At 42.2% G+C, this 24,079-nt stretch overlaps 1 protein-coding gene across 1 annotated transcript; it reads left to right on the top strand.

The window, feature by feature from the left end:
* The first annotated feature begins 4,885 nt into the window (after positions 1-4,885).
* mgarpa (mitochondria localized glutamic acid rich protein a) lies at positions 4,886-23,130 on the top strand. The gene is made up of 8 exons (XM_047353247.1): positions 4,886-5,297; positions 10,546-10,646; positions 10,866-10,971; positions 12,242-12,259; positions 16,185-16,433; positions 20,168-20,395; positions 20,726-21,336; positions 21,833-23,130. Exons 1-8 carry the CDS (start codon positions 5,222-5,224, stop codon positions 21,833-21,835), a joined length of 1,392 nt encoding a protein of 463 aa, XP_047209203.1. The 5' UTR covers positions 4,886-5,221; the 3' UTR covers positions 21,836-23,130.
* Positions 23,131-24,079: the final 949 nt, after the last annotated feature.

Below are 24,079 nucleotides of genomic sequence, written 5' to 3'. Positions count from 1 at the left end.
GAGAACTCCTTCAAGACTCTTGGAAAACCATTTCAGGTGACAACCTCTTGAAGCTCATCAACAGAATGCCAAGAGTGTGCGGAGCAGTAATCAAAGCAAAAGGTGGCTACTTTGAAGAACCTAGAATATAAGACATATTTTCAGTTGTTTCACACTTTTTTGTTCAGTACCGTATTTTCCGCACTATAAGGCGCACTTAAAAACCTTTAATTTTTTTAAAAAATGACAGTGCGCCTTGTAATCCGGAGCGCCTTATATATGGATCAATTGGTTAATTGGTTGATCCATACTGGTTGTACACGGCGCTCTGTCAAAATGTTTCAGTACGACTGGTAAACTACAAAGCCGCACCGCTTGCAGCATTACGGCTACCGTAGTCAGGGGCGTCGCCGAAGTAATAGCGGTAAACACCTGTACTCTGCTTACTCCTAGTCCAACACCACTTGTGTGTGTATAACGTTTGAATGTACTGTTGCAGGAATTGCCTGAACTATATGTGATTAGAAGCTCAGTGTGTGGGGTGTATGTTTCGTGTGTGTGTATGGAAGATGTTGACATTACTCCTCCGGACAGAGGTGGCGCTGTGTGCTGCCGTAGCTGAGAATCAAGAGTGAAGGAGTGACGTCGGTATTATTGTGTGTGTGGGGTGGGTAGAGACGGCGACCGGAGCAGCAGTGTATGAGTCTGTAAGCCCTGTGTTTTTACGTGCTGCAAAGTCATTAAAAAGAACCCCGAATCTGGTCAACAACTCAGTGTTTTGATGCTGTTTCTTCATGCTCAACTCAGCAACGTATGAGTGAGGAAGTTAACCCCGAGGAAACTAGTAACTTCGGCCCTGGAGAAAGCGTCTCCCCTGTGTCATCAGACTACGGTCAGGGGACAGAAACAGGAAAGGTTAACAGTACTAACGTTTGATTTAGTGCATCAAACTATTTCTTTTACATGTTTACTGAATCAGGGAAAAGTTCCCTTTCACGTTTTAACTAACGTTTGATTTCAACTTCAACTTCATAGACTCCAATGCATTCCTAACGTGCGGTTGGCTCTATTCAATATAATTCTATGTAGAGGAGACCTTACCATGAGAGTGAATGGAGTTATCAGAACGCTGGTTTGTAGTGTATTAATAAAGTTTGACTGACTGTTTTGTTGACATTCTCTTTAGCACAGCTCCATCTAGTGGATGCATAACGCAACCCCAGTCAAACGTTTGACTGCAGTAGTTTCTATTCTATGCGCCTTATAATCCGGTGCGCCCTATATATGAAAACAGTTCTAAAATAGGCCATTCATTGAAGGTGCGCCTTATAATCCGGTGCGCCTTATAGTGCGGAAAATACGGTATATAATTCCACATGTGTTAATTCATAGTTTTGATGCCTTCAGTGTGAAGCTACAATATTCATAGTCATGAATATATATATATATATATATATATATATATATATATATATATATATACATAAAATGAAGAACATAATGGGGAACCCTGAGCATCGTCTTCATGAGACTGTCCTACAACAACAGTGTCTTCAGTCAGAGGCTTCTTCAGATGTGTAAGACAGACCGTTACAGGAAATCCGTCCTGTCCACAGCCAGCAGCATCTGCAACGGCTCTTTGAGGAAACCTGAATAATATGAGCTACAACAACATTTAATTTCCCTTTGGGATTAATAAAGTATTTTTCAACACAATTTGAATTTGATTAAGAAACTGAACAAACATGTTTTATACTCTGTGTATTTGTGTTCATGCAATCTGCTGATCATCTTCTGTGCTGACATCATTCAATCTGTCCTCTGTTCATCCATCTCTGTTTGGTTTGGCTCATCCACAAAGCAAGACAGGTCCAGACAGCAATGAACAATTAAGTATGCAGAGAGGATCATCAGAGTTGGTCTTCCCTCCATCCAGGACTTGTTTAGGTATAGGGTGAGGAAAAGGGCAGCTAACATCTCTGCTGACCCCTCATATTCTGAACACAAATTGTTTAGATTTTTACCTTCCGGTTGGTGCTACAGAGTGCTGTCAAACATGAGCCGACACATAGAAAGTTATTTCCCCCAGGCTCTCTCGCTGATGAACACAGTCAACATGTCACAGCCACTCTGTACTCACCAACTTGGCCATTAATGTTGATTCTGATTCTGGTTGAAGTCAGGACTGTGCAGCAAACTCACTTATGCATGTAATTATGGAGCTTGATTTATGCACTGGTGCACAGACATGTTGAAACATAAAGGAGCCAACCTCATAAAGGTCCCACAGAATCTTGAGGCCAAAATTGTTGAAAAGGTTTTGTCATGCTGAAATACTAAGAGTTCCTTTCACTGGAACTAGTGGACCGAACCCAATTCCTGAAGAACCGCCCCACTTTACACTTAACACAATGTATTTAGCGAGTGTCATTCCCCTGGCAACTGCCAACCCAGACTTATCCACTGGACTGGCACAGAGGCAGGATTTGTCACTCCAGAAAACGTGTGTGCACTAGTCCCATGTTAAGCGATGACATGATCTTCCACCGCTGCATCTGACATACTGAATTTTACTTGACGTGAGGGTTGGATGCAGCTGGCAGCTTTGAAAACACATTCCATGAAGCTCTGCAGACTGTTGAGCTAAGCTGAAGGCCACATGAAGGTAGGTCTGTAGATATTGACTCTAGAAGGTTGTCAGCCTCTGTGAACTACTCCCCTCAGCATCTACTAACCCTGCTCTGTGATTTTATGTGGCCTACCACTTTGTGCCTGAGTTGCTGTTACTCCCAATCACTTCTACTTGGTTATATCACAGCAGTCAACGGTGCAACTAGTATTTATTATCAAAATATCACAACAGGACTTTTTGCACAGATGGTATCCTATCACAGTAATTTGGTAGAGTTCACTGAGCTCATGAGAGTGAACTACTCTTTTACAGATGTTTGTAGAAGCTATCTGCATGCCAAACGGCTGACATTTATACTGAAACACTTACATTCAGTGGAGGGGCATTTTTATTAAATGACTGCAAGTTCTTACACTTTTTAGCACTGTTGCTTTGCAGAAAGAAGGTCCCGGGTCCAAATCCCATATAGCGGGGATTTGCATGTTCTCCCAATGCATGTGTGGGATTTCTCTGTGTACGTCTGCTTTCTCCCACAGTCCAAAACCATGCAAGTGTCCTTTGATTTCTCTCTTTAAGTTGCTCTTATGTCTGAGTGTGTCCTGTGTGTCTCTGTGTTGCCTTTTGATGGACTGGCAAGCTGCCCAAGTGTACCCTGCCTCTCATACAATAACCGCTGGATAGGGGCACCACCACCCCATGCAACCCTACACTTGTAAGTGGGCATGGATAGATGGATGGATGGATGTTGTAATTTTATTCAAACTTATATTACCATTCTTTTAAAATAAATTGATAACTGGTATTATTTTTCTGTATTTCAGATATAACCTCTTCACTTTGACGAACATGTTTTCCTTAGTGGGGTTGGGTCATGAATTAGATCTTTTTTCCCACAGCTTTAAAGTGAAAAGGCACCGGTTGAAAGGTTGGTGGGCAGTGTCATTGATAATTGTCTTTTTAAACCAAACTCTTTTACTCAGCTGCAAAAAACAGCTTTGAATGACCAGCACAGCAATGCAACTAACCCTCAGATGGTTGTAGCTTAGTTCTGTATCTAAAATGGTATCAGGGATCCACTTTAGTTTATATGCTTACCTGCAGCAGACTGCTTTCGGTGTCAGGTGGCACTGCCTCTGACCCGCTGTCACCTCTATGCATCAAATCTTTCTCAGGATCTAAGTGCAGCTTTTTGGATCCATCTGTCACACCATCCTTCAGCTAGGCATGACATTATGATTCACTGACTGAATAGTTTGTCCCCCTTTGGCTGCCAAACAGCCCTGACACACAAAGGCTTGGAGTTCACTACATCTCTGAAGGTATGCTGTGTTATCTGGCGCCAAGAATTTAGCAGCAGATCCTTTCAGTTCTATCAGTTCTATAAATTGGGATTTGGGTTCTCTGTGGATTGGATTTGTTTTTTCAGCACATCTCATAGATGCTTGATTGGCCTGAGATCTGGGGATTCTGGAGGCTAAATAAACACTTCACCTCAAACCATTCATGGCTCATCTTTGCTTTACGGCAAGGTACATTATCTTGCTGTAAGAGGCTGCAGTCCCCACCCCCACTGGTCTACAGTTATGCATTTCCATATGCAACAAATTGCTATCCATTGTGTACTCTGACATCTTTCTGTCAGAACCAGCATTAACTTCCTCAGTAAGATGCCACCCGCCAAAAAATTTCAAAAAGAAGAAGAACTTCCTCAGTAATCTGAGCAACAGTGGCAAACTTGTCCGATTGGACCACATGGACCAGGTTTCGTTTCTCACCTGCATCAATGAGCCTTTGGCTTGACCCTGTCACTGGTTTGGCATTCCTTGGACAATTCTCATATCCACAGATCAATGCAGACTGAGAAGAACCCACAAGAGCTGCAGTCTGCATTGTTCCTGTTTCTAAAAAAAACAAAAAACAAAGACATACACACACACACACTTATTGTTGTAATGAGGACTAAATTAGAGTTCACTTAACCTGTTAGTGGTCGTATGTAATTCTGATTTGTGATTAAGCCCCAATGCAGCTACAGTTTGGGCACAAGAGGCATTGATTGAGTCAGAAAAGTGCAAGTTTAAGCCAAATCTGACTTATTAAAATTTAATCATGTCAGCCCTATCATGTCTTGGAGGTGATCTACCCTCCAAGGATTATGAAATTAGGGTTAGACAGTCTCATATACATATTTTTTTTTTATGTGACTTAAAAAGGAGGGTAATTGACACTTTAATTATTCACACCGTTTATTCATTCTTTTATCAGTTTCTTTTCCTTCATAGCATGCCAGTTTTAGATGTCTTTCACTCACTCCTAAAATTCAGCAATACCTGTTTAGTAAATAAAATCCCTCCTCCTCTGAACCCCTAACTGAATTCTCTGCTCCTGGTTAGGAAGCACCCCTCATACACGGCTCCACGGCCCTGCATGTCATCACTCGCCCGCCATACATTCCTGCTGCAGTTTCTCAGTAACTCGTTTCTTTCTGCAGCGGACAGGTTCGGTCTCCGCCTCCTTGCACGCTTCTGGGACTACACCACGCCGTGCGTTGCTTCCACTCGGCATTAACTGAAGCTGTAGCGCTCCCGCCGTAGCCCTCGGAGAGCAGCGATGTTTTCCTGCAGAGCGGCCTGGCAGAGATGTGGGCCTCTGGCTCGGAGAGCAGCCTACAGGCTGCCCCTGGACGGTGAGTTTACAGAGAGGAGCTCTGGGTGGCTGTCTTCTCCCACAGTATGGCTGTGATGTAACACCGACTGTCTGCCGTTCTAGACGTGGTAGGACACACTGTCCATATATGAATGTCTCTGCATGGCTAAAAAGCAACGACAGACATGAAGGTCAGAATGGAATCACAATTTGTCTTATGTTTAACTCGCAGTATAATTTTTAGAATAATTTGACTCTGTTGTTGTGGAATGTTTCTAGAGAACATTTACTTGATGACGACTTGTCATTTCCACGGCTTGTAATTAATACTGGAACGTCAGAGCACGTCCATGTTTCTCGGAGCAGCACGCTGCCTGGCTCTGTTGGGACACGGTGACCTCTGCTGTGCGTGACAGCACGTTCCAGGCGCTGCCTCTTCCTGCGTGACCTTCAGGAATCGGTGGATAAACGTGGAAACATGGTTGTCGCTGTCGGTCACGAGGTGTGCACGTGTGACAGGGCTCGAAAGTAGGGAGAGCTGAGGCACGAGCCGAAGCTGCGCAGCTGTGACCGCGCGCCATTGAAGGAAGGTCAGCGTGTGACCCCAGCTCTGCTCTGACGGCTTCACTAACAACTAGCCAAAATACCGCCATTACCGTTTACGTGGCTACGTGAAATTTTCACGCAGCCTCCCACTCACTCGCGTGGCATCTGGGTTCAAACAGCTGATCGCATACAATCAAAATAAAAGAAAAATAACCACAATTCCAATCGTTTTTCAAACACTGCAGCATAGAATTAAACAAAAATGAAGTACTTTAAAAGAAGGTAGCTTGAGAAGTCATATTTTGGGTTAACGTGGGAATATTACCAGGTAAACTGCTCTTTAAAATCAAAGTGACCACTGGGCTGTAACAGCTTCAGCCCTTTTCTTTATGCTCTCTCAGTTAACCAGGAGGGTAGGCTGGACTTTGTGACATGTCTCTCCTACACTGTTTAGAAATGTTCACCCCTGTCCTACCATTATAGAGCTAAGCTGATTAGTGAGTATAAATAACAGGTTTGGGCTGGTCAGTTACCAGCACACGGATTAGTTACGGATAGCTGAGAAGGTTAATACCCTTAGGACCATGTTCCAAAGACCTTGGCTTCTTCTGCAGCAGTAGGTTAATAATTGGACAGTGTTTGGCCCTTACAGCACATGGAGTCAGTTATCTTTGGCTCTTTTGTGTACCTTTATGCAATATATTCAATTCAATTCAAAAATACTTTATTAATCCCAAAGGGAAATTAAATGTTGTTGTAGCTCATTATGAAGGTTTCTTCAAAGAGCCGTTGTAGATGCTGATGACTGTGGGGAGGAAGGATCTCCTGTAGCGCTCCGTCTTACAGCAGATCTGAAGAAGCCTCTGACTGTTGCTGTATGACAGTCTCATGAAGAGGATGCTCAGGGTTCTCCATAATGTTCTTCATTTTATGAAGAATCTGTCTTTCCACAATGATCTCCAGAGGTTCCGGAGGAGTCCCCAGAACAGAACCAGCCTTCTTTATCAGCTTGTTGAGCTTTTTTAAGTCCGTGGCTCTGATGCTGCTTCCCCAGCAGATGATGGTAGAAGAGATCACACTTTCCACAACAGACTTATAGAAGATATGCAGCATCTTGCTGCAAACACCAAAGGACCTAAGCTTCCTCAAGAAGTACAGTCTGCTCTGTCCCTTCTTGTAGATGGCTTCACAGTTGCATCTCCACTCCAGTCTGTTGTCCAGGTGAACACCGAGGTATTTATACTCCTTCACCACCTCCACCTCTTCTCCCATGATGGAATAGTTTTTAACTTATTCCTGTTTTTCTTAAAATCTACAATCATCTCCTTTGTTTTAGTCACGTTCAAAATGAGATGATTGTTTCCACACCATGCCACAAAGCGGTCCACCACCTTCCTGTACTCAACTTCTTGTCCATCTCTGATCCACCCCACGACTGCAGAATCATCCGAGTATTTTTGCAGATGACAGGAGTCTGTCTTGTACTGGAAGTCTGAGGTGTACAGAGTGAAAAGGAACGGTGAGAGTACAGTCCCCTGTGGTGCTCCTGTGCTGCTGACTACCTGGTTAGACTCACAACCCTTCAGTTTCACAAACTGGTCTGTTTGTCAGGTAGTCTTTGATCCAGGAGATTGTTGAGGCCTTCACCTGAGTCTTCTGGAGTTTCGGACAAAGCAAATCAGGTTGGATTGTATTAAATGTTCTGGAGAAATCAAAGAACATGATCCTCACAGTGCTACTGGCTTTGTCCAGATGACAGTGGGTTTGTTGAAGCAGGTGTTTGATGGCATCTTCAACTCCAACTCCACAGCGATAAGCAAACTGAAGGGGGTCCTGATGGTTTACTGTTTGCTTACTCAGGTGGGCCAACAGGAGTCTCTCTAGGACCTTCATGATGTGGGATGTCAGGGCAACAGGTCTATAGTCATTGAGGACTGATGGGTGAGTTTTCTTTGGTACCGGAACAAGACAGGAGGTCTTCCACAACACCGGAACCTTCTTCTGGGCCAGGCTAAGGTTGAAGAGGTGCTGCAGAATCCCACAGAGCTGCTCTGCACAGGCCTTCAGGACTCTAGGGCTGACATGATCTGGACCTGCAGCCTTATTCCGATTCAGTCTCTCCAGTTGAATCTTCACTTGACTTCTTGAGACACACAGGTGGAAGGTGGAGGCAAAGGGAGCATCAGCATCTTCTGATATGGTTGATGGCAAACATGTAGAAGCAGAAGAGTCCATGGCTGAGGTGGAAGATAAAACATTTGAGGTGTTACTGGACAGCTGTGGGTCAAAGGAGGGTGGAATGTCTGTTTGGCTGTGAGCAGGAGAGGAGGATGCTGAGCTTGTTTCTGAACTGAACCTATTGAAGAATGTGTTCAGTTCATTGGTTCTGTCCAGACCTTCATCGGTCCGATCATCCCTCTGCCTGAAGCCTGTGATCTTCTTCATCACTGATCACACATCTCTGATATTGTTTTGCTGGAGCTGCTCTCCAGCTTCTTCTTGTACACCTCCTTGCTGTCTCTTATCTTGACTTTAAGTTGCTTCTGTATACTCCTCAATAATTTTTTGTCTCCTTCTCTGAAGGCTCTTTTTTTCTTGTTAAGCAGGTCTTTCAGTTCACTGGTGATATATATACAGTATGTAAAAGGACTCCTTGCTTACCTTCCAAGGAGCCTTATTGTAGTTTTGATCAGTTCAGATTGTTTTTTTTTTTTTTAATCAATTTCTGTTTTTTGTTCTTTATCGCTCCAGTTTTTTCATATTTAGCTTTCTGAGTAATTGCCGCTCTGTATGAGTGTTCTTAGATGTTTTTTTTGAAGAATAAAGTAGGGAAACAAAGGAGAAAGGAAGCCCTCAGCTTGGTAATATTTTATAAAAAAGAAAAGCGCTCCTAGTAATCAGTGGAGATAAATCAACCGATGATGGAATTTAGACTGGATTCTAAAATGTGTCAATCATGATGATGACTTAGCGAAATTAAATTGTCCCACTGCATCAACATGTTTGAAAGTAGCTTAATTACATGCTGGCCATTATTTTGATTTACTAATTATTGTGTTTACTCGCCATGCTGGTGGTTTTCATACTGGCTCTATTTCATATTAAATAATTTCATATTCATATTAAAATTTAGCATTATACTGTGATCTCCTTGTATAATGAGGTTTAGTTTGGTAAAATGACCAAAACAAAACCGAGCTGAACAGAGGAGCAGAGCCTCCTGGTGGAGGAGAAGAGATGAGTGTTGAAAGGTAGATTTGGTCCTGGGATCACGGTGGGAACCAACAGACAGTCCCATCAGATCAATACATCGTTCCCTCTGCTTTCAGCACCAGTCTGGAATGTGAGCAGCTCTGGTACCTTCTGCAATCAGAAGCTAGAGAGGAGATATCAGAACACCAGAGAACTTCTCCACAGACAGGGGGATGTTGTAGATGACATCATCATGTACAGTACAGCAAATACTGATTCACCTCATTTACATCTTCCTTCTATGTATATAGTGCTTAGATTATTGTATCTTGTCCACAGTTTGTCTATATTTTTTCGAGTGTTTCAAAGTTGTTCCAAATTTATTTTTTTGAAAGCATTTTACAGTCTGTAAATATTTAAATTTAATTTCCCTCTTGGGGAATGAAAAAGTTAATCTCATCTCTAAATGAATAATGGTATGATTGTTATAGAAGTTTAGTGCTCATTCACTCGACTATTAAGGTGGTGGATCCCTGCGTGATCAAGCTGGTAGTTTTATTAATTCATAGAATATCTCTCCTTTCTCTGTCTTTCCACCATCTTCTCTGCTTAAGACACTCTTAGACTCACTAAAAGTTCTCCTCCTCCTCCTCTTCTCTTAACATTTTCTCACCTTAAGAGCTTTCTTAAGTTCTTAGGTGCTTGGTGAATAACTTTTACTTTACTGAGGGAAAAATCTTAGAATTTGTGAAATTCTTAAGATTTTTCTCAGAATGACATCACTAGGAGCTGAGTACAGGCCCAGGTGTTCAGTTTCTCTCTTTGGGAATGAAGTTCCTGTTCAATTCTGCAAGGATGGAAAGGAAATTATAATGAGAATAAATGCGATATTAAGAAGACACAGTAGTAATTAAAACAGTTCCCCTCATGGTCCCTCATGCAGCAAAGATAAATCATCTACTTAATCTTAATGATGCAAAACAAAATTAAAAAACATTCTGATATTTAAATGGGTTGTTTAGCATTTCTCTGTCCTGCTGTATAGAGGAATGCCTTAAGGTGCTCATTTCCAGGTTGATTTTGTAGTTCTTTCTTGTCTCAATAATGCCATCAGGAGATGAAATTATGAGTCACACTAAACGTGAAGTGTTGGAACCGTTGTGTCCTGACATTTCTACACAAGTCAGTGACATATGATCCTTGGTCTTTCTGCAAATGAAAGATTTGGGAGGCGTATTTTTGGGCATCAGAATCCAATCGGAGTAAAAGGTTTGAGTTAGCAGAGCCCTGTAGGGGTTTTGGCACAAATCCGTTTCACATTAACAGAGCCGAAGCTTGGTGCTTGTCCACACATTATTGCTGCTCTGCTGGGGCTTTGCAACGTCAGCAGGAGCCTGATTCGCGGCTGGATGTGTGGTGACTGAGCAGTTTGGGAGAACTCGTTTTCCTGGAATCTCCTGCGAGCTCAAAGTGATGCAGTGTGACTAAACCTTGATCACTAAATTGCTGGTATTGCCAGTATCTGACATGCATCATGTTTTGCCTTCCAGGTGTACAGCGCCGGTCCATGTCATCGGTCCCTGGTGGTTCTGGGGAGAACATCCTGTACACCGTGCTGTGTGGTGGAGCTTTCGTCGCCGCTCTGTCATACGTAAGTTATTTATTTATATATATATATTTTTTTATTAGTTAATTTCTTTAAAACCTGACCTGCCATTTCAGATTTTGGCCACTGTCAGGGTTTGTCAGCTTGTCAGTTTGTGTCAAACCAATCAGTGAGTGAGAGTTTCTGCAATGACATAAACAGTGGTGGGGGGGTTGAACTGAGTTCTAACCTCAATATCTCACTAAGATGTTCTCTTGTTTACAGGGATATATGACTGTGACCTCAGATCAAGCTAGGTTCAGCGAGCGCATCGATCAGATTAGAGCCAGACCTAAGACAGATTGGACACCTAAACCCTGGCCACCTAAAGGCAAGTCCTGCCTTCTCATGTTGTTTTGATCGAGTGGACTTTCTTGCTTTTGGAGTCAAACTAAAACTATAGTAATTAGTAAAATTTCGATTATCTCAAAGATCGGTATTTATGGTTACATTCACTTGAAATAAATGCTGTAAAACGCTTCCTGCTGGAAGCTGGAGACATTCCAAAGCTTCCTGATTGACAAAGCAGGTAGTTAAACGTTGAACCTACCCTGGATGGCTTTTGTAAAACATAGTTTAATGAGATTTGTGTAAAAGTGCATGTTGATATGTGTTCTGGTAGATTCAATGAGAGAAGCAGAAGCAGCTTGATTAGGCAGAATCTGCTACTTTTAGTACCTGGTTGGACGTGGTTCCAAATGTTCTGAGTCGTTCTGAAAGCACAATGTCAGAAGGCTGTAGGTCACTGTTTATTGTGTATCTGACCACTATAGCAAGCTAGTGTTAGGTTTCATGAACTGGGCCGTTTTAGTATTAAGTGCATTAAAACTTAAAATTGTGCACATATATTTATATTATATTGTAGATATGTTTATACTGTTTAATTTGTATTGTATTGCACCGCCTACGCCACAACAAATTCCTTGTATGTCCAAAAAGGTACTTGGCAATAAAGCTTTTCTGATTCTGATTAAGGCGTTAAGGCAGGTGTGGTTCAGGAAAATGGTAAAGCTGGAGACAGCAATGAATCAGAAGTCATTCATAGAGCACTTTCCATGCAGCCAAATATACCACAGTGTTTTATAGACGTTAAAAATCATGCAAACAACAATTTCTATCCCACCGAGGAATGTTAAAGCAGGTAAATAGAATGTTGAGCTGAGAATCACAGTCATGAAGAAACAGCACAAACTTAAATTAATGGAGTTAAAATATTTCATTTAAATCGCATTTAATAGAACCACACAATAAAATAAACATGTCAATTTTGGTAAACAGATAAAGAAATAAAGCAAAATATGAATAGAAAAAAGACAGAATAAATGAAGTTCAAGTGAAATCCAGGCTAAAAATGTCCAAACTCTCCACTGTCTTCAGGAAGGGGAGGGAGACGGAATAAGAAATTCTGACTGTAGGCTGTTGTTTCACTTTTGGACTAAAACCATCAGTACTTTAAAGAAACCAGTATAATCACCCTAACACCAAATCCAAAATGCACAGGTTACCAGTGAAAGCTTTTATTTCTGTTTAACAAGAAAATGAAAACTTTGGATAATCTGCTTGTCAGATGAAACACTGACTTTTTGTTTGTTTGTTTGCAGGCAAGGATGAAGATGAAGGTGAGTAAAGTCACTGCCTGAGAGCATGGGTGTAAATGTGCTGCAAACACTCACCAACCAACTGTTGGCACAGATAATCCCACTGAGCTGTTTGATTTCTCCGTTCTTTTGAGAAGGTCGTCTCCCAGAGAAAAAGACCTCCAGACGGAGAGCAGAACATGAGCTTCTGGGTTTTCTGAGCTCAGACTTTTTGACCATTGTTTGACCAATAGCTGTGTCAGCAGGCTGGGGCACGTTGACTATATTCTACACGTCTATAGATTAGAATGCAGAAATAAAGGGTTGCCAACTCCTGTTCTTGGGAAAAACTGTTCTGTGACAACAACTGACTCAAAAGAATGACTCCTTACATGACCTCTGCAGAACGTAATGCCATAATGAGGAGGTACAGTAACTGAGCCGTTTCATTCAGCAGGGTTGCATCTAAAAGCTGCAGGAAGGATTCTCATAGGTCCCTTGGTGTAAATATACCAAAGCTAAATGTCTGCACACTTGGATGGCTGTTTTCACAGTGAGCCATGGGGTCTGCTTTCTGTCTCGGTGTGCATTCAGAGGGCTGTGATGGTAATGAAATGATGGGTCTCATTGATCTTGATGAGCTTGGAGCTCTGTTCGGCCTCAGCAGGCAGATGGACTCACACATGCTTCAAATGGTGTGGCATCATATTGGAATTCCTCATTTATCTCAGCTTTTGGACTAATTTTGTTCCACATATAACAGTTCAGTCTGCTTCGCCTGCATCACCATCTGGTATTTGTCTGATTAGCTCTGAGCAGTTATTTGAGATGTTTAAATGTCAACCAAATGTTGATTAGAATTGGAAAATCAGCATCAGCAATGACCTTAGAGAAGCAGCTGTTGCTGCACATCAGTCTGCGAAAGGTTATGAATCTATTTTCAGACAATGAATTGAAAAGGTTGCCAAAAGAAAGTGTCTACTGTGCAGATGTAAAAGGACAACGTTCCTGAACAAACCAGCAGATTCTGGGAGTGATGTCCTTCTGACAGATGAGATGAAGCTTGGGGATGGGGGGGCAGTGACTCTGGGTTGTTTTATGGACACAATCTGGGTACCCCCCAGTATGTGAATCAACTCTAAACTCTCTTATGAAGTCCTCAGTAGTTCATTATTAACCTGTTGGTTCTGCTGCTTAGACTTGGTTGGGTCAACCTGGAACAACCTTTTGTGGTCTGAAGAAATCAAATAAAAGATGTTTAGTCCTGATGATGTTTATCCCATGACTGTGTGTTTACTACACAAAAAGTCAACGCTGTATTTTAGTTTTTCTTTGATGGATGTCATTGTGGGTGAAAAGCAGATAAGGAACAGAATTTAAACTGATCTGATGGGTGAATAGAAATCTAGAACAAGCATGATGTCAGTGGATGTGCCTTACAAACTAAACACTCTGGCCTCCTAACAAGCAGTGTCAAAATCCAAACTTCTCCCTGTCCCACCTACTTTCCTCTGTTTTCTGCAGACATATATTCTCCATATAAGAAGACCAGGTTATCGCCTCCCTGCAGGACATCAGCAGGGCTAGCAGGCCTTGTCTATGTTCCACCTGTAGTCATGCAGCCGTAGCTGTAGCGGTTGAACTAAGGCTGACAGAGATGTTGTGTGAATGTAGATCTTTATAAACCAAACGTTCTTTTCCAAACTCTAACACTGTGTGTCTCTACTCTTCCAGCATGATGCTTAAAGCTAAGGTCCTCTGTGGCCGCATGGATGTTCGTCCTAGAACTGGATGTAAACAGGAAAACAAAATCCCTCTTCCTCCTCCTCCTCTTCTTCCTCCTCCTTCTCTCCCATAGAGAACTTCGGGACAGTCTCTAAAGGATCTGACTGAGGAACTTTGAGAGATTTTTCTGGACTGTTGTTGTTGTGGGAAGCTTGATCATGGTTGTAATAAATGCTGTTGAAGGCCATCCAGAGGAACACCTCTGCATGCACTGCTGTCGGTCACACTGTTTCTGTTACCCTGGGCTCTGCCTTTTTCATCTCTGACATCTACTGAAATGACCACATTGAACAACAAGCCAACAGTCAGAAACTTCAAGCCTTTCCTCTGTTTCTCAGCAGGCCCAAAGCTGAAGGGTTAAGCCTGCTGTGTCCCATAGTTTGGTGTTCTTTGTGATTTAATGTGGAGCAAATTATGGAAGGATTCCTCAGTCACAGATTAAAGACACACAACCTACCTGGGCTGTCTCTGTGTGTGTGTGTGTGTCTCTCACTGTCAGACGTGCTTTCCCAGTTCCAGATAACCCTAGCTTGTTGATTTGATGGTAAGAACCAACTTTCCACTTGACCCTTTCTACCCTGCACTTGACCCCACTTCCTGCCTGATCCTTGTTCCTTACCCCCTCCTACCTCCACCTGTATCGACCTCCTCCCTGTCTTTGAGTTTGCATGCAGTTTGGTCTGTGCATGTCTTTATCTGCTTACCTTTTCATTTCTGGGAAATGAGGCAGATGTTTAGATGTGGTCAAAAAGTAGTATTGCAGGAACAGTGGAAGGGAACGACTTTTGTCATGTAGACACTTTCAGGCATAACATCATTACCAGTGACAGCTAAAGAACACTGACTGACTTCATTAAGGCACCCATTAGTGGGTGGGGTTCTCCTTTTTAAAGCAGATGTGTGAAAAGCTAAAACAAAGTGGCAAATTGTAAGAAGTGAGAGAGTTCTCTAAAACTGCAGCTCTTGCGGGGTTCTTCCAGTCTTCAGTGCTCCGTATCCATCAGAAGTGGTCTAAGGAATGAGCAGTAGTGAACTGGTTACAGGGTTAAAGCAGCATCCCACTCTGGGTGGGAACAGAATTCCCTGATGGCTGTGTTTTCTTCATAAAAATATTTAACTCTGCTGCAAACCTAAAAAGGTTCAGGACAAGTTTGAGGTGTTGACTTGGCCTCCATATCTCCCAGATCCAAATCCAGCTGAAAACCCATGAAAGGTGCTGGATTAACAAATCCAAACCGTGGAGGCCCCACCTTGCAACTTGCAGAACATAGAAGAGTCGCTAACATCTAGGTGCCAGAAGTTATGGCACACCTTCAGGGGTCTGCTGGAGAACATGCATGATGGGTTTGTGCTGTTTTGGCAGCAAAAGAGAAACCAACGGACTGTTATACAAGTTGTCGTAATGTTATTCCTGATCAATGTGTATCCATCAAACTGAGATTTACTCTTTAGACACCCCTGGTGTCAGCGACAATCAGCCATAACATTATGGGTCCACCCCTTGAAATACCTTCATCTTTTGCTGCCACAGCAAGCCGGGCCTTTAAAACGAGGACTTTCTAGATCTATGAAGGTCTGCTTTGGCAACTGACACCATCGTTTAGTAGCACAACCTCAAACTGGGATGGATTTGGTGGTTGTGTATTGGATCGGCCAGAACGGGCCAGCATTCGCTGCCCACATCCATCAGTGAACTCTGGTTGTTCATGATTCTGTTGCCAGTTTATCACTTCCGTAAGTTGAACATCTTTTGGTCCTTCCTCACCACTACACATCTGCAGCAGTTGTTTGGACCTGGTGAGAGTTGCTTAAATTCTTGCACTTGTTCCTACTTCCTACGCAGTACAGTCGGGGATGGACAGTTTGCTCGTTGCATTATGAATCCCATTCATTACTAGGTGCCATTGCAATAATATTTCTTTGTGCTTCATTTGTCGAACATATTGTTGTAAACTTCCATCATTGGGCACAAGTGAGTCCAATTATAGAGAATTCAGTTTGGTCCAAACTGATACAAAACAATCTCTCCAATTTATTCAAATTTTATAGTAAGTTTCCGCTCTAATTACATCTATTGTGATCTAATTCAGTCCATTCGTTTCCAAGATTCTTCATATATATAAACTTAGTAGATTTCCTTTAGTAAAAGGCTGCGTTTAAGCGTCTGTTTTCTGTGTTGCAGACAGAGAGGCTGAAGCTGTGGAAGAGGAGGCTGCTGCTGCTGAGGCAGAGACCATAGTGGAGGAAGCAGCTGAGGTGGTCGCAGAGGCCGCTGAGGCGGTTTCAGAGGTCGCAGAGGCCGTCGCCGAGGTGGCACAGGTAGTGGAGGCAGCTGCCGAGGAAGTGTCCGAAGTGGCAGAGGCAGTGGAAGAAGCTGCTCTGGCTGTGGCGGAACCTGCCACGGTCGGTGCAGAGGAGACGCAAAGCGATGGTACGAGCTCCTAATCTGAAGAAGCCTGAGGTTCCACACATTAGCTGCAGGGAGACATTCACACCACCACACATCTGATGAATTCTTAATTACGCCACAGACCCTTTGACATCAGTAGGCGTCTTACATCACAGGGAGCAATAAGACCAGTCCCAGTCTGTAGAACCACTAAAGGTTAGCTGCTTCTCCTCAGGTGTCTGGGCTCACCTCTTATTGCACACTCTCATTATTGTCCTGAAGGTGTATATTTTCTTTTTTATTTATTGGAGTGGGTGTGAACTTGAAATATTTGGGGTGTGCAGGTCTTTGCTATGTTTAGGTTCGTACCTGGCCTTGCATCGCCAACTCTGACGTAAATCTGCACTTTCCCACCTGGCCGCTCTCATGCAATGCTCATTTGCAGTTATGGGTGAAATAAATGTGATCACTCAACAACATTAACCCTCATCAGGGATATGGGCCCAAATTTAATGGCAAACCCCAGTCTTTAGCTTTTAAGGTTGCATCTTGACTCATAAGTGTAAAACAACAGGAAGATGTTGAGCAAGAGCAGATGCTGTATTGTTATTGTTATAAAGGCCCTAATGATATTTTCTGCGATTTGACCAAATGCTGTATTTCTTCGCTTTAAGCATCTGTAATGTTGACCTGCTGTTCTGAGTATCAGAGTACATGTATGTATGTTTATCCCTTACTGTGAGACATATGTGTGTCTTAATGCAAAGCTATGTTCCAACTCTGTTACAGCTGGAGTGTTCTCTTCTCTGGGTGTCATGTCAGATTGTCAGAAATGCTGTGAATAATTCCTAATTCATTCTTAGTTTATAAACCAATCCAAATTACATGTGATCATATTTTTATTTTGCTTATAACTGGACAATGAGCACTGTGAACAGATTTCATGAGTTCCTACAATAAAGCTCTTGTTAAACTAAAACATTTACTGCCGTCTTTGATTTGTCTGAATTGGTGTTTCTAATCCAGATTTCTATTAGGACTTTCCAGTATTTACGCTTGAAACCGGATCTTTACAAACATTGTAGAAACAGACACATGCCCTTGTTTTTTCTCACTGACATGAAATCTGACTAACCTTTTCCTGTTATATGTCAGTTAGGTTTACCAACATTATTTCTATTCCCTAAATGTAAGAAGAATGAAACAGTTTTTTCAGTATTTAATTTTAATACTTTCTTTAAATTGAGATTTACATACATGTTCTTAGTATTTCGTAGACTTTCCTTTTTAGAGGTGTGTCACAGTAGTTAGCTTGAGCCATTTGTCTACTTCTCAGCTGATGTTCCCTCAATATATCCACATGGTGATGTTTTCTCAACAGTCCCTTTTGCAGGAGAAAAAAACCCATCCACAACATGATGCTGCCACCCCTGTGTTTCACAGTTGAGATGCTTTTCTCTGGCTTGCAAGTTTCCATCTTTTTTTCTCTCAAATATTAGAACCATTCTGACCAAACACTTGAATTTAAGTTTATCAGACATGTCTCCAACAGTTAAGGCTTTGCATGTTACTTCTAGAGAAATTACTAGTCTGTTGCTGAGTGGCACATGCTTCTTATCAAAACAGGTTGATCTCTGAGACAGAACTCGTCTCCTTCCTGTACTTGAATATAACTGTTTGAATAGGTGAACTTTAGGCATCTGGAAATTGTCCCAACGATGGACCATGTGGAGGCCCACGGTTCTCTTTCTGATATCTTAGCTGATTTCCTTTGATTTTTCTATGATGTCACACACAGAAACTTACAAAGCCAAGATATCACCTATGCTTTCCCAAATAGTTTGAAGTTATTGTGATCGTAGTGAATGTAAAGTTCTGATTTTGATGAAAATAATAAAACATTGTCTCATTATTCTGTCATTTAGCAAATCAAATATTTTTGTTAGTCCTAAAATAAAAGGTTTCATCTGATTTGATCTCAGCCAGAAAGAGAGGTTATGCGTCTCATTGTTATGCGGTGTATGTAAAAATCTGGTTTCAACTGCATACTAATAACCATTTTATAACACTTGGTTTGACGTTCTTTTTTTGCACCACTTTATTTTCCACTTGCCTACTTGTGTTTTGTCTGTTTTATTATAAACCCACACAGCCAGTTTGCCATATGTTTTATGTTGGTTATTGCATCAAATACACTGCCTGGCCAAAAAAAGGTCGCCACCAGAAGAAAAAGGTCACACACTCTAATATTTCGTTGGACCACCTTTAGCTTTAAGGCATGCATTCACTGTGCCATTGCTTCTCCAATGTCACAAGATTTATTTCCACCCTGTGTTGCATTCATTTTTCACCAAGATCTTGCATTGATGATGGTAGTCTGGCTGCTGTGCAAATCCTTCTCCAGCATATCCCAAAGATTCTCAATGGGGTTAAGGTCTGGACTCTGGAGGCCAATCCATGTGTGAGAATGATGTCTCATGCTCCCTGAACCACTCTTTCACAATTCAGCCTGATGAATCCTGGCATTGTCATCTTGGAATTTGCCCGTGCCATCAGGGAAGAAAAAAATCCATTGATTGAATAACCTGGTCATTCAGTATATCCAGGTAGTCAGCTGACCTCATTCTCTGAACACATACTGGTGCTGAACCCAGACCTGACCACCTGCAGCAACCCCAGATCATAGCACTGCCCCCACAGGCTTGTACAGTAGGCGCTAGGCATGATGGGTGAATCACTTCACCTGCTTCTCTTCTTACCCTGATCACTCATCAGACCATAAGACCTTCTTCCATTGCTCCAGAGTCAAATCTTTATGCTCCCTAGCAAACTGAAGCCTTTTTTTACAGTTAGCCTGACTGATTAGTGGTTTTCTTAAGGCTACACAGCTGTTCAGTCCCAATCCTTTGAGTTCCCTTTGCATTGTGCGTGTGGAAATGCTCTTACTTTCACTATTAAACATAGGCAGGAGTTCTACTGTTGTTTTTCTTCAATTTGATTTTACCAAACGTTTAATTGATCGCTGATCACAATCATTCAGGATTTTTTTTCGACCGCATTTCTTCCTCGAAGACGATGGGTCCCCACTATCCTTTCAGTTTTTATAATGCGTTGGACAGTTCTTATCCCAATTTTGGTAGTTTCTGCAATCTCCTTTGTTTTCTCTGCTTGATGTATGCCAATGATTTGACCCTTCTGAAACAGACTGACATCTTTTCCACGACCACGGGATGTGTCTTATGACATGGTTGTTTTAAGAAATGAGAAGCAACTCATTGCACCAGTTGGGGTTAAATAACTTGTTGCCAGCTGAAACGTAATCGCCCATTCAGTAATTATCCAATGGGAGGCTCGTACCTATTGGCTTAGTTAAATCCAGGTGGTGACATTTGTTTTGGCCAGGCAGTGTATATTCTGTCTTATTGATGCATGAATGTTTCAGTTTAGAGCATTCAGGTTAAAGTGTAAAATTAACTAAACTGAAGTCTAAAATTATTTGTACAAACCAGTAACTGTTAGCAACCATTGACTAGTGAATGTTTTTTCAAACGCATTTTTTAAAATATTTTTTTATATTGTCTAATTTTCATACCCGTCATACTAATCCCCTTTTTTGTGGTAAACATTAAAACTTTCATCTTAAATTATCATGAGTTTTTGGAAAAGCCTTGTAGATGATCTGTAAACCTTTTCATCACCTCAAGTGATGTGCTAAATGTGGGGAAAATGCAACTTGAGCAGTTGAGATGCTTAGATGGATGGATTTTGTGTTGCAGTGCTGCTGGCAGATGCCACTGCATTAGAGTTACTGAAGAAACCCAAAGAAAATGATGACCTTGCACCCCCTGCTGAAGAACTGCCACCACCAACAGTGGAAAAGACAGTCGAAAAAGTGGCCCCTGCTGTTGCAGAGGCTTCTGCACTAGAGGGAAGTACTCCAGTTACACCAGCAGATGATGGAAAGGCTTCTGGAATGGTAGAAGTAACACCAGCCATGGAGACCCCTGCACTAGTAGAGGTAGTGTCAGTAGAAGAGCCCCCAGTCTTTGTACAAGTTGTGTCTGTTGTTGAAAAGCCCCCGGCATCGATACAGGTACCACTAGTTGAGGAAGCATCGGTAGACATTAAACCAGTTGAAAAAAAACCTGCACAAACAGATGTACAAATTCAGGAGACTCCTTTACCATCAGAGGCTGAACCTGTTGTAGAGGACCCCTCTACACCATCAGAGGCTGAACCTGTTGTAGAGGACCCCTCTACACCATCAGAGGCTGAACCTGTTGTAGAGGACCCCTCTACACCATCAGAGGCTGAACCTGTTGTAGAGGACCCCCCTGCACCATTAGAGGTTGTAGAGGAGCCCCAGTTGCTTGCAGAGCGTTCACTAGTTGTTGAGGAGCCCTCTGCAACAACAGAGGTTGCGCCAGTCGATGAGGAGCCCTCTGCTACATTAGATGCTACACCAGTTGTTGAAGAGGCCCCTGCACTCAAAGAGGTTGCGGCAGTTGTTGAGGAACCCCCTGCACCAAAAGAGGTTGTGCTGGTTGACCAGGAGCCCCCTGCACAAGTAGACGTTGTGCCAGTTGATGAGGAGTCCGATGCACCATTAGATGCTATGCCAGTTGTTGAGGAGGCCCCTGCACTCACAGAGGTTGTGGCAGTTGTTGAGGAGACCCCAGCACCAGTAGAGGTTGGACCAGTTGTTGAGGAGGCCCCAGCACCAGTAGAGGTTGGACCAGTTGTTGAGGAGGCCCCTGCGCCCATAGAGGTTGCACCAGTCATGCAGGAGACCCCAGCACCAGTAGAAGACGCTAGCAAAGGATACATTGTTGTTGTCCTGGAAGGAACACCTAAAGAAGAGAAAAGGCCCAAGGTCCTAGGAGTTGGTCCCATGACTGGTAGAATCATCCCGGCTCCACAACATGACAGCACCCCTACCTTTGAGGTAAGGGACTTTAAAGATTTTAAGTAGCAATAAAATGTAAAAATTATGACTAGAAAATAGCGATGCACCACTCAATTAACAAGCGATCAAAACTGGCCAAATAACCCTTATCTTCTCTAACCAGTGATCAGTGGCAGGTCAGATGCTGGAAAATTAGATTTCTTTCCCCTGTGTTAAACTAATATTTCTTCCATCTTTTATTCCTAATAATGTGGTGTGGTCTGAAAAAAATGACCATGGCTCTTTAAACTTTGCTATTCAGGGTAGGCGACATCGTCTTAGGATGCAAATGCAGTAGTATCAACAAAGGTATTGAGCCTTATTAATTATTTGGACTCTGTTAGGTTAGGTAATGAACACTGTGCTTCTAAGTAAAACATAGATTTCCCCTCATGCCCATATTCATGTACTTTCAAACTAGGCATGTAGACAAAGAGGAATGTATTATAAAGTTTTGGTCTGTACAACAGTGATGTGTTGCTTTTATCTGTTGCAGTAAACTTCTCCTAAACGATGAGTTTCAGTCCTCCAGTAGAAGGAAGATGTGCCTTTCTCCTACACTTTCCTTATCATTCAGCTCTGAAATGCAACGGGAGTCATGGGTTACACATTAACATGGTACGGTTTTTAGATCAGTAGCTGCTTTATTGAGCCCAAACAGCTTATTACTGTGAACCCTCACTTGGATGTGAGCTTCATGCGAGTCCAGTCAGTTACACACGTCTGGGTTTTGTAGTATTGTCAGGAACATCTCATGTCTCCTCTGAACTACAGTCTGTTTACAACTTTTGGCTAAACTGAGCCTTTCAGTCTTCCCAAAGTTTTATTGTTACACTTTACTGCTTTAAAAATCACTCCAGTGGAATATGTTGATGTTATGCATCTCCTTCAAACACTGCCCAGCCGCCGCAGTATTAGCTCTCGAAGCGAGGGGGGTTTAGATCCACTCCGTTACAGTAACCAGCCTCAGGTTTTTTCTCTGCTTCTCTTGGTTCGAGGTGAAATCAATGAAAACTGACTGTACTTTATCTGCTAATGAATTAACACATGGACCCATGGGGGTGACCTACTACCTCACTTTTTCCTGATGTTTTTCATTTTAAAATCACCCCAAAGACCTTTGTGCAATCAGTCAGCAGCTCAACCATTAACTTCATAACGGATTTTTCAAACTGAAAAAAGATCATTTTTTAAAAACGCTCCAAGGAAATCAATGAGTGTAGCAAAATCAGCACCAGGTTCCTGATGGTGTTTTGTTACCTGTTTGTTGCCATTCATTTTCAGTTTATGTCAATAAGAAAACTCATTCCCTCTTTATTTTCATATGAATATGGCCACAAGTTACATTTAAAAAGGGAACTGTATCTGCATATAACAATTGGTATCATTTCTGTTTTACACCTGTACATATACAGTACAGGTGTAGCTAGTTTTTGTCGTTTGCTCCAATGGAACTTAAAAGCTTGCAGCATGTACTTTATGTTAATGAGGTGTGTGTTAATGTGTCACAAAGTTTAAGTATGTCCGAAGGAAGGTCTAAAGTGTGAGAGGCTTTGACAGCTCTGTTGTGGTTTTCTCCTCCAGAAGATTTTTCCATCTCTTTGTGAATTCCTTTCCTTCTCGGCACATCAGGGATCACTGAAACTAAACTTAGATGTTTTATGTAGGAAATTGCTTACTGCCCTCTATGCTTTCAGCTGGATTTCTGTATTAGGATCTAAGTGGTTGCCAATGAATAACTGATACTGTGAAACATTACTTTCGTTTTGCAAAATAAAGGATTTGAAAACAGAATTTTGTTTCTTGCATTGTTTTTAATAGTTTGTGTAGCTTTCAGCAATAAATCCTAATTTGACCAAAGTTGTTGACAGGATGACTCTGCGACTTGCAGGATTTATTCACCACACTTTGGGGTTGTGGGTTCACACACAAAAAATAGTTTTGTAAATTTAAAGTTATACTAATGACAGTAAATCGTAAAGAAAAACCGGAAATCTGCAATGAAAAAATACTCTGTTTCTTTAACACCTCTTGGTGAGCAAACGTTTTCTTTATTTGACACGGTGAGACAGATTTCAGTACAAATCACACTTTGTTTTCACTTGCATTATGACCTTTAATTTAAACATTTACGCCGATCAGGCAAATTATGACCATCTGCCTAATTTTGTGTTGATTCCCCTTTGCTTTGACCCATTGAGTCATAGAGCCTTGCATTGTGGTATCTGGCACCGAGGATGATGGAAGCAGATGCTGTAAGTTGTCAAAGATGTGAGGTGAGTCCTCCACGGATTGGAGATTTTTCCCAGTACATCCCACAGGCACTAGATTGATGGGAGACCTGGGGGATTTGAAGACCAAATCAACACTTTAAACTTCTGACCCATTTTGCTTCAGGGCAGGGAACATTATCCTAACTAAGGAATCCACAAATATGGCGTGATACTCTTTCCATAAAGGTAGTACATTGGTCTTCCGCATTGCTTAGGTGAAATGTGTCAAAGTAAAATCCACATGGATGATTGGACCAAAGGTTTCTCCAACCATCACACGCCCTCTGTCGGCTTACCTTGTCCCTGCAGTGCATCCTCGTTCCATGCCTTCTATCGGTTAGGGTGGAGACACCCACCTGGCCATCCATGTGAGGTAAAAGAAAAAATGACTCATCAAACCAGCCCACCTGTTTCCAGTTCTCTATGGCCCAGTTCGGATGCCCTGACAGATTTCTGTTGGATTGGACCAC

The sequence above is a fragment of the Girardinichthys multiradiatus genome, chromosome 23 (assembly GCF_021462225.1).
Source record: "Girardinichthys multiradiatus isolate DD_20200921_A chromosome 23, DD_fGirMul_XY1, whole genome shotgun sequence".
NCBI lineage: Eukaryota > Metazoa > Chordata > Actinopteri > Cyprinodontiformes > Goodeidae > Girardinichthys > Girardinichthys multiradiatus.
The sequence above is the reverse complement of the archived record's forward strand: the minus strand, read 5'-3'. Positions and strand labels throughout refer to the sequence as shown.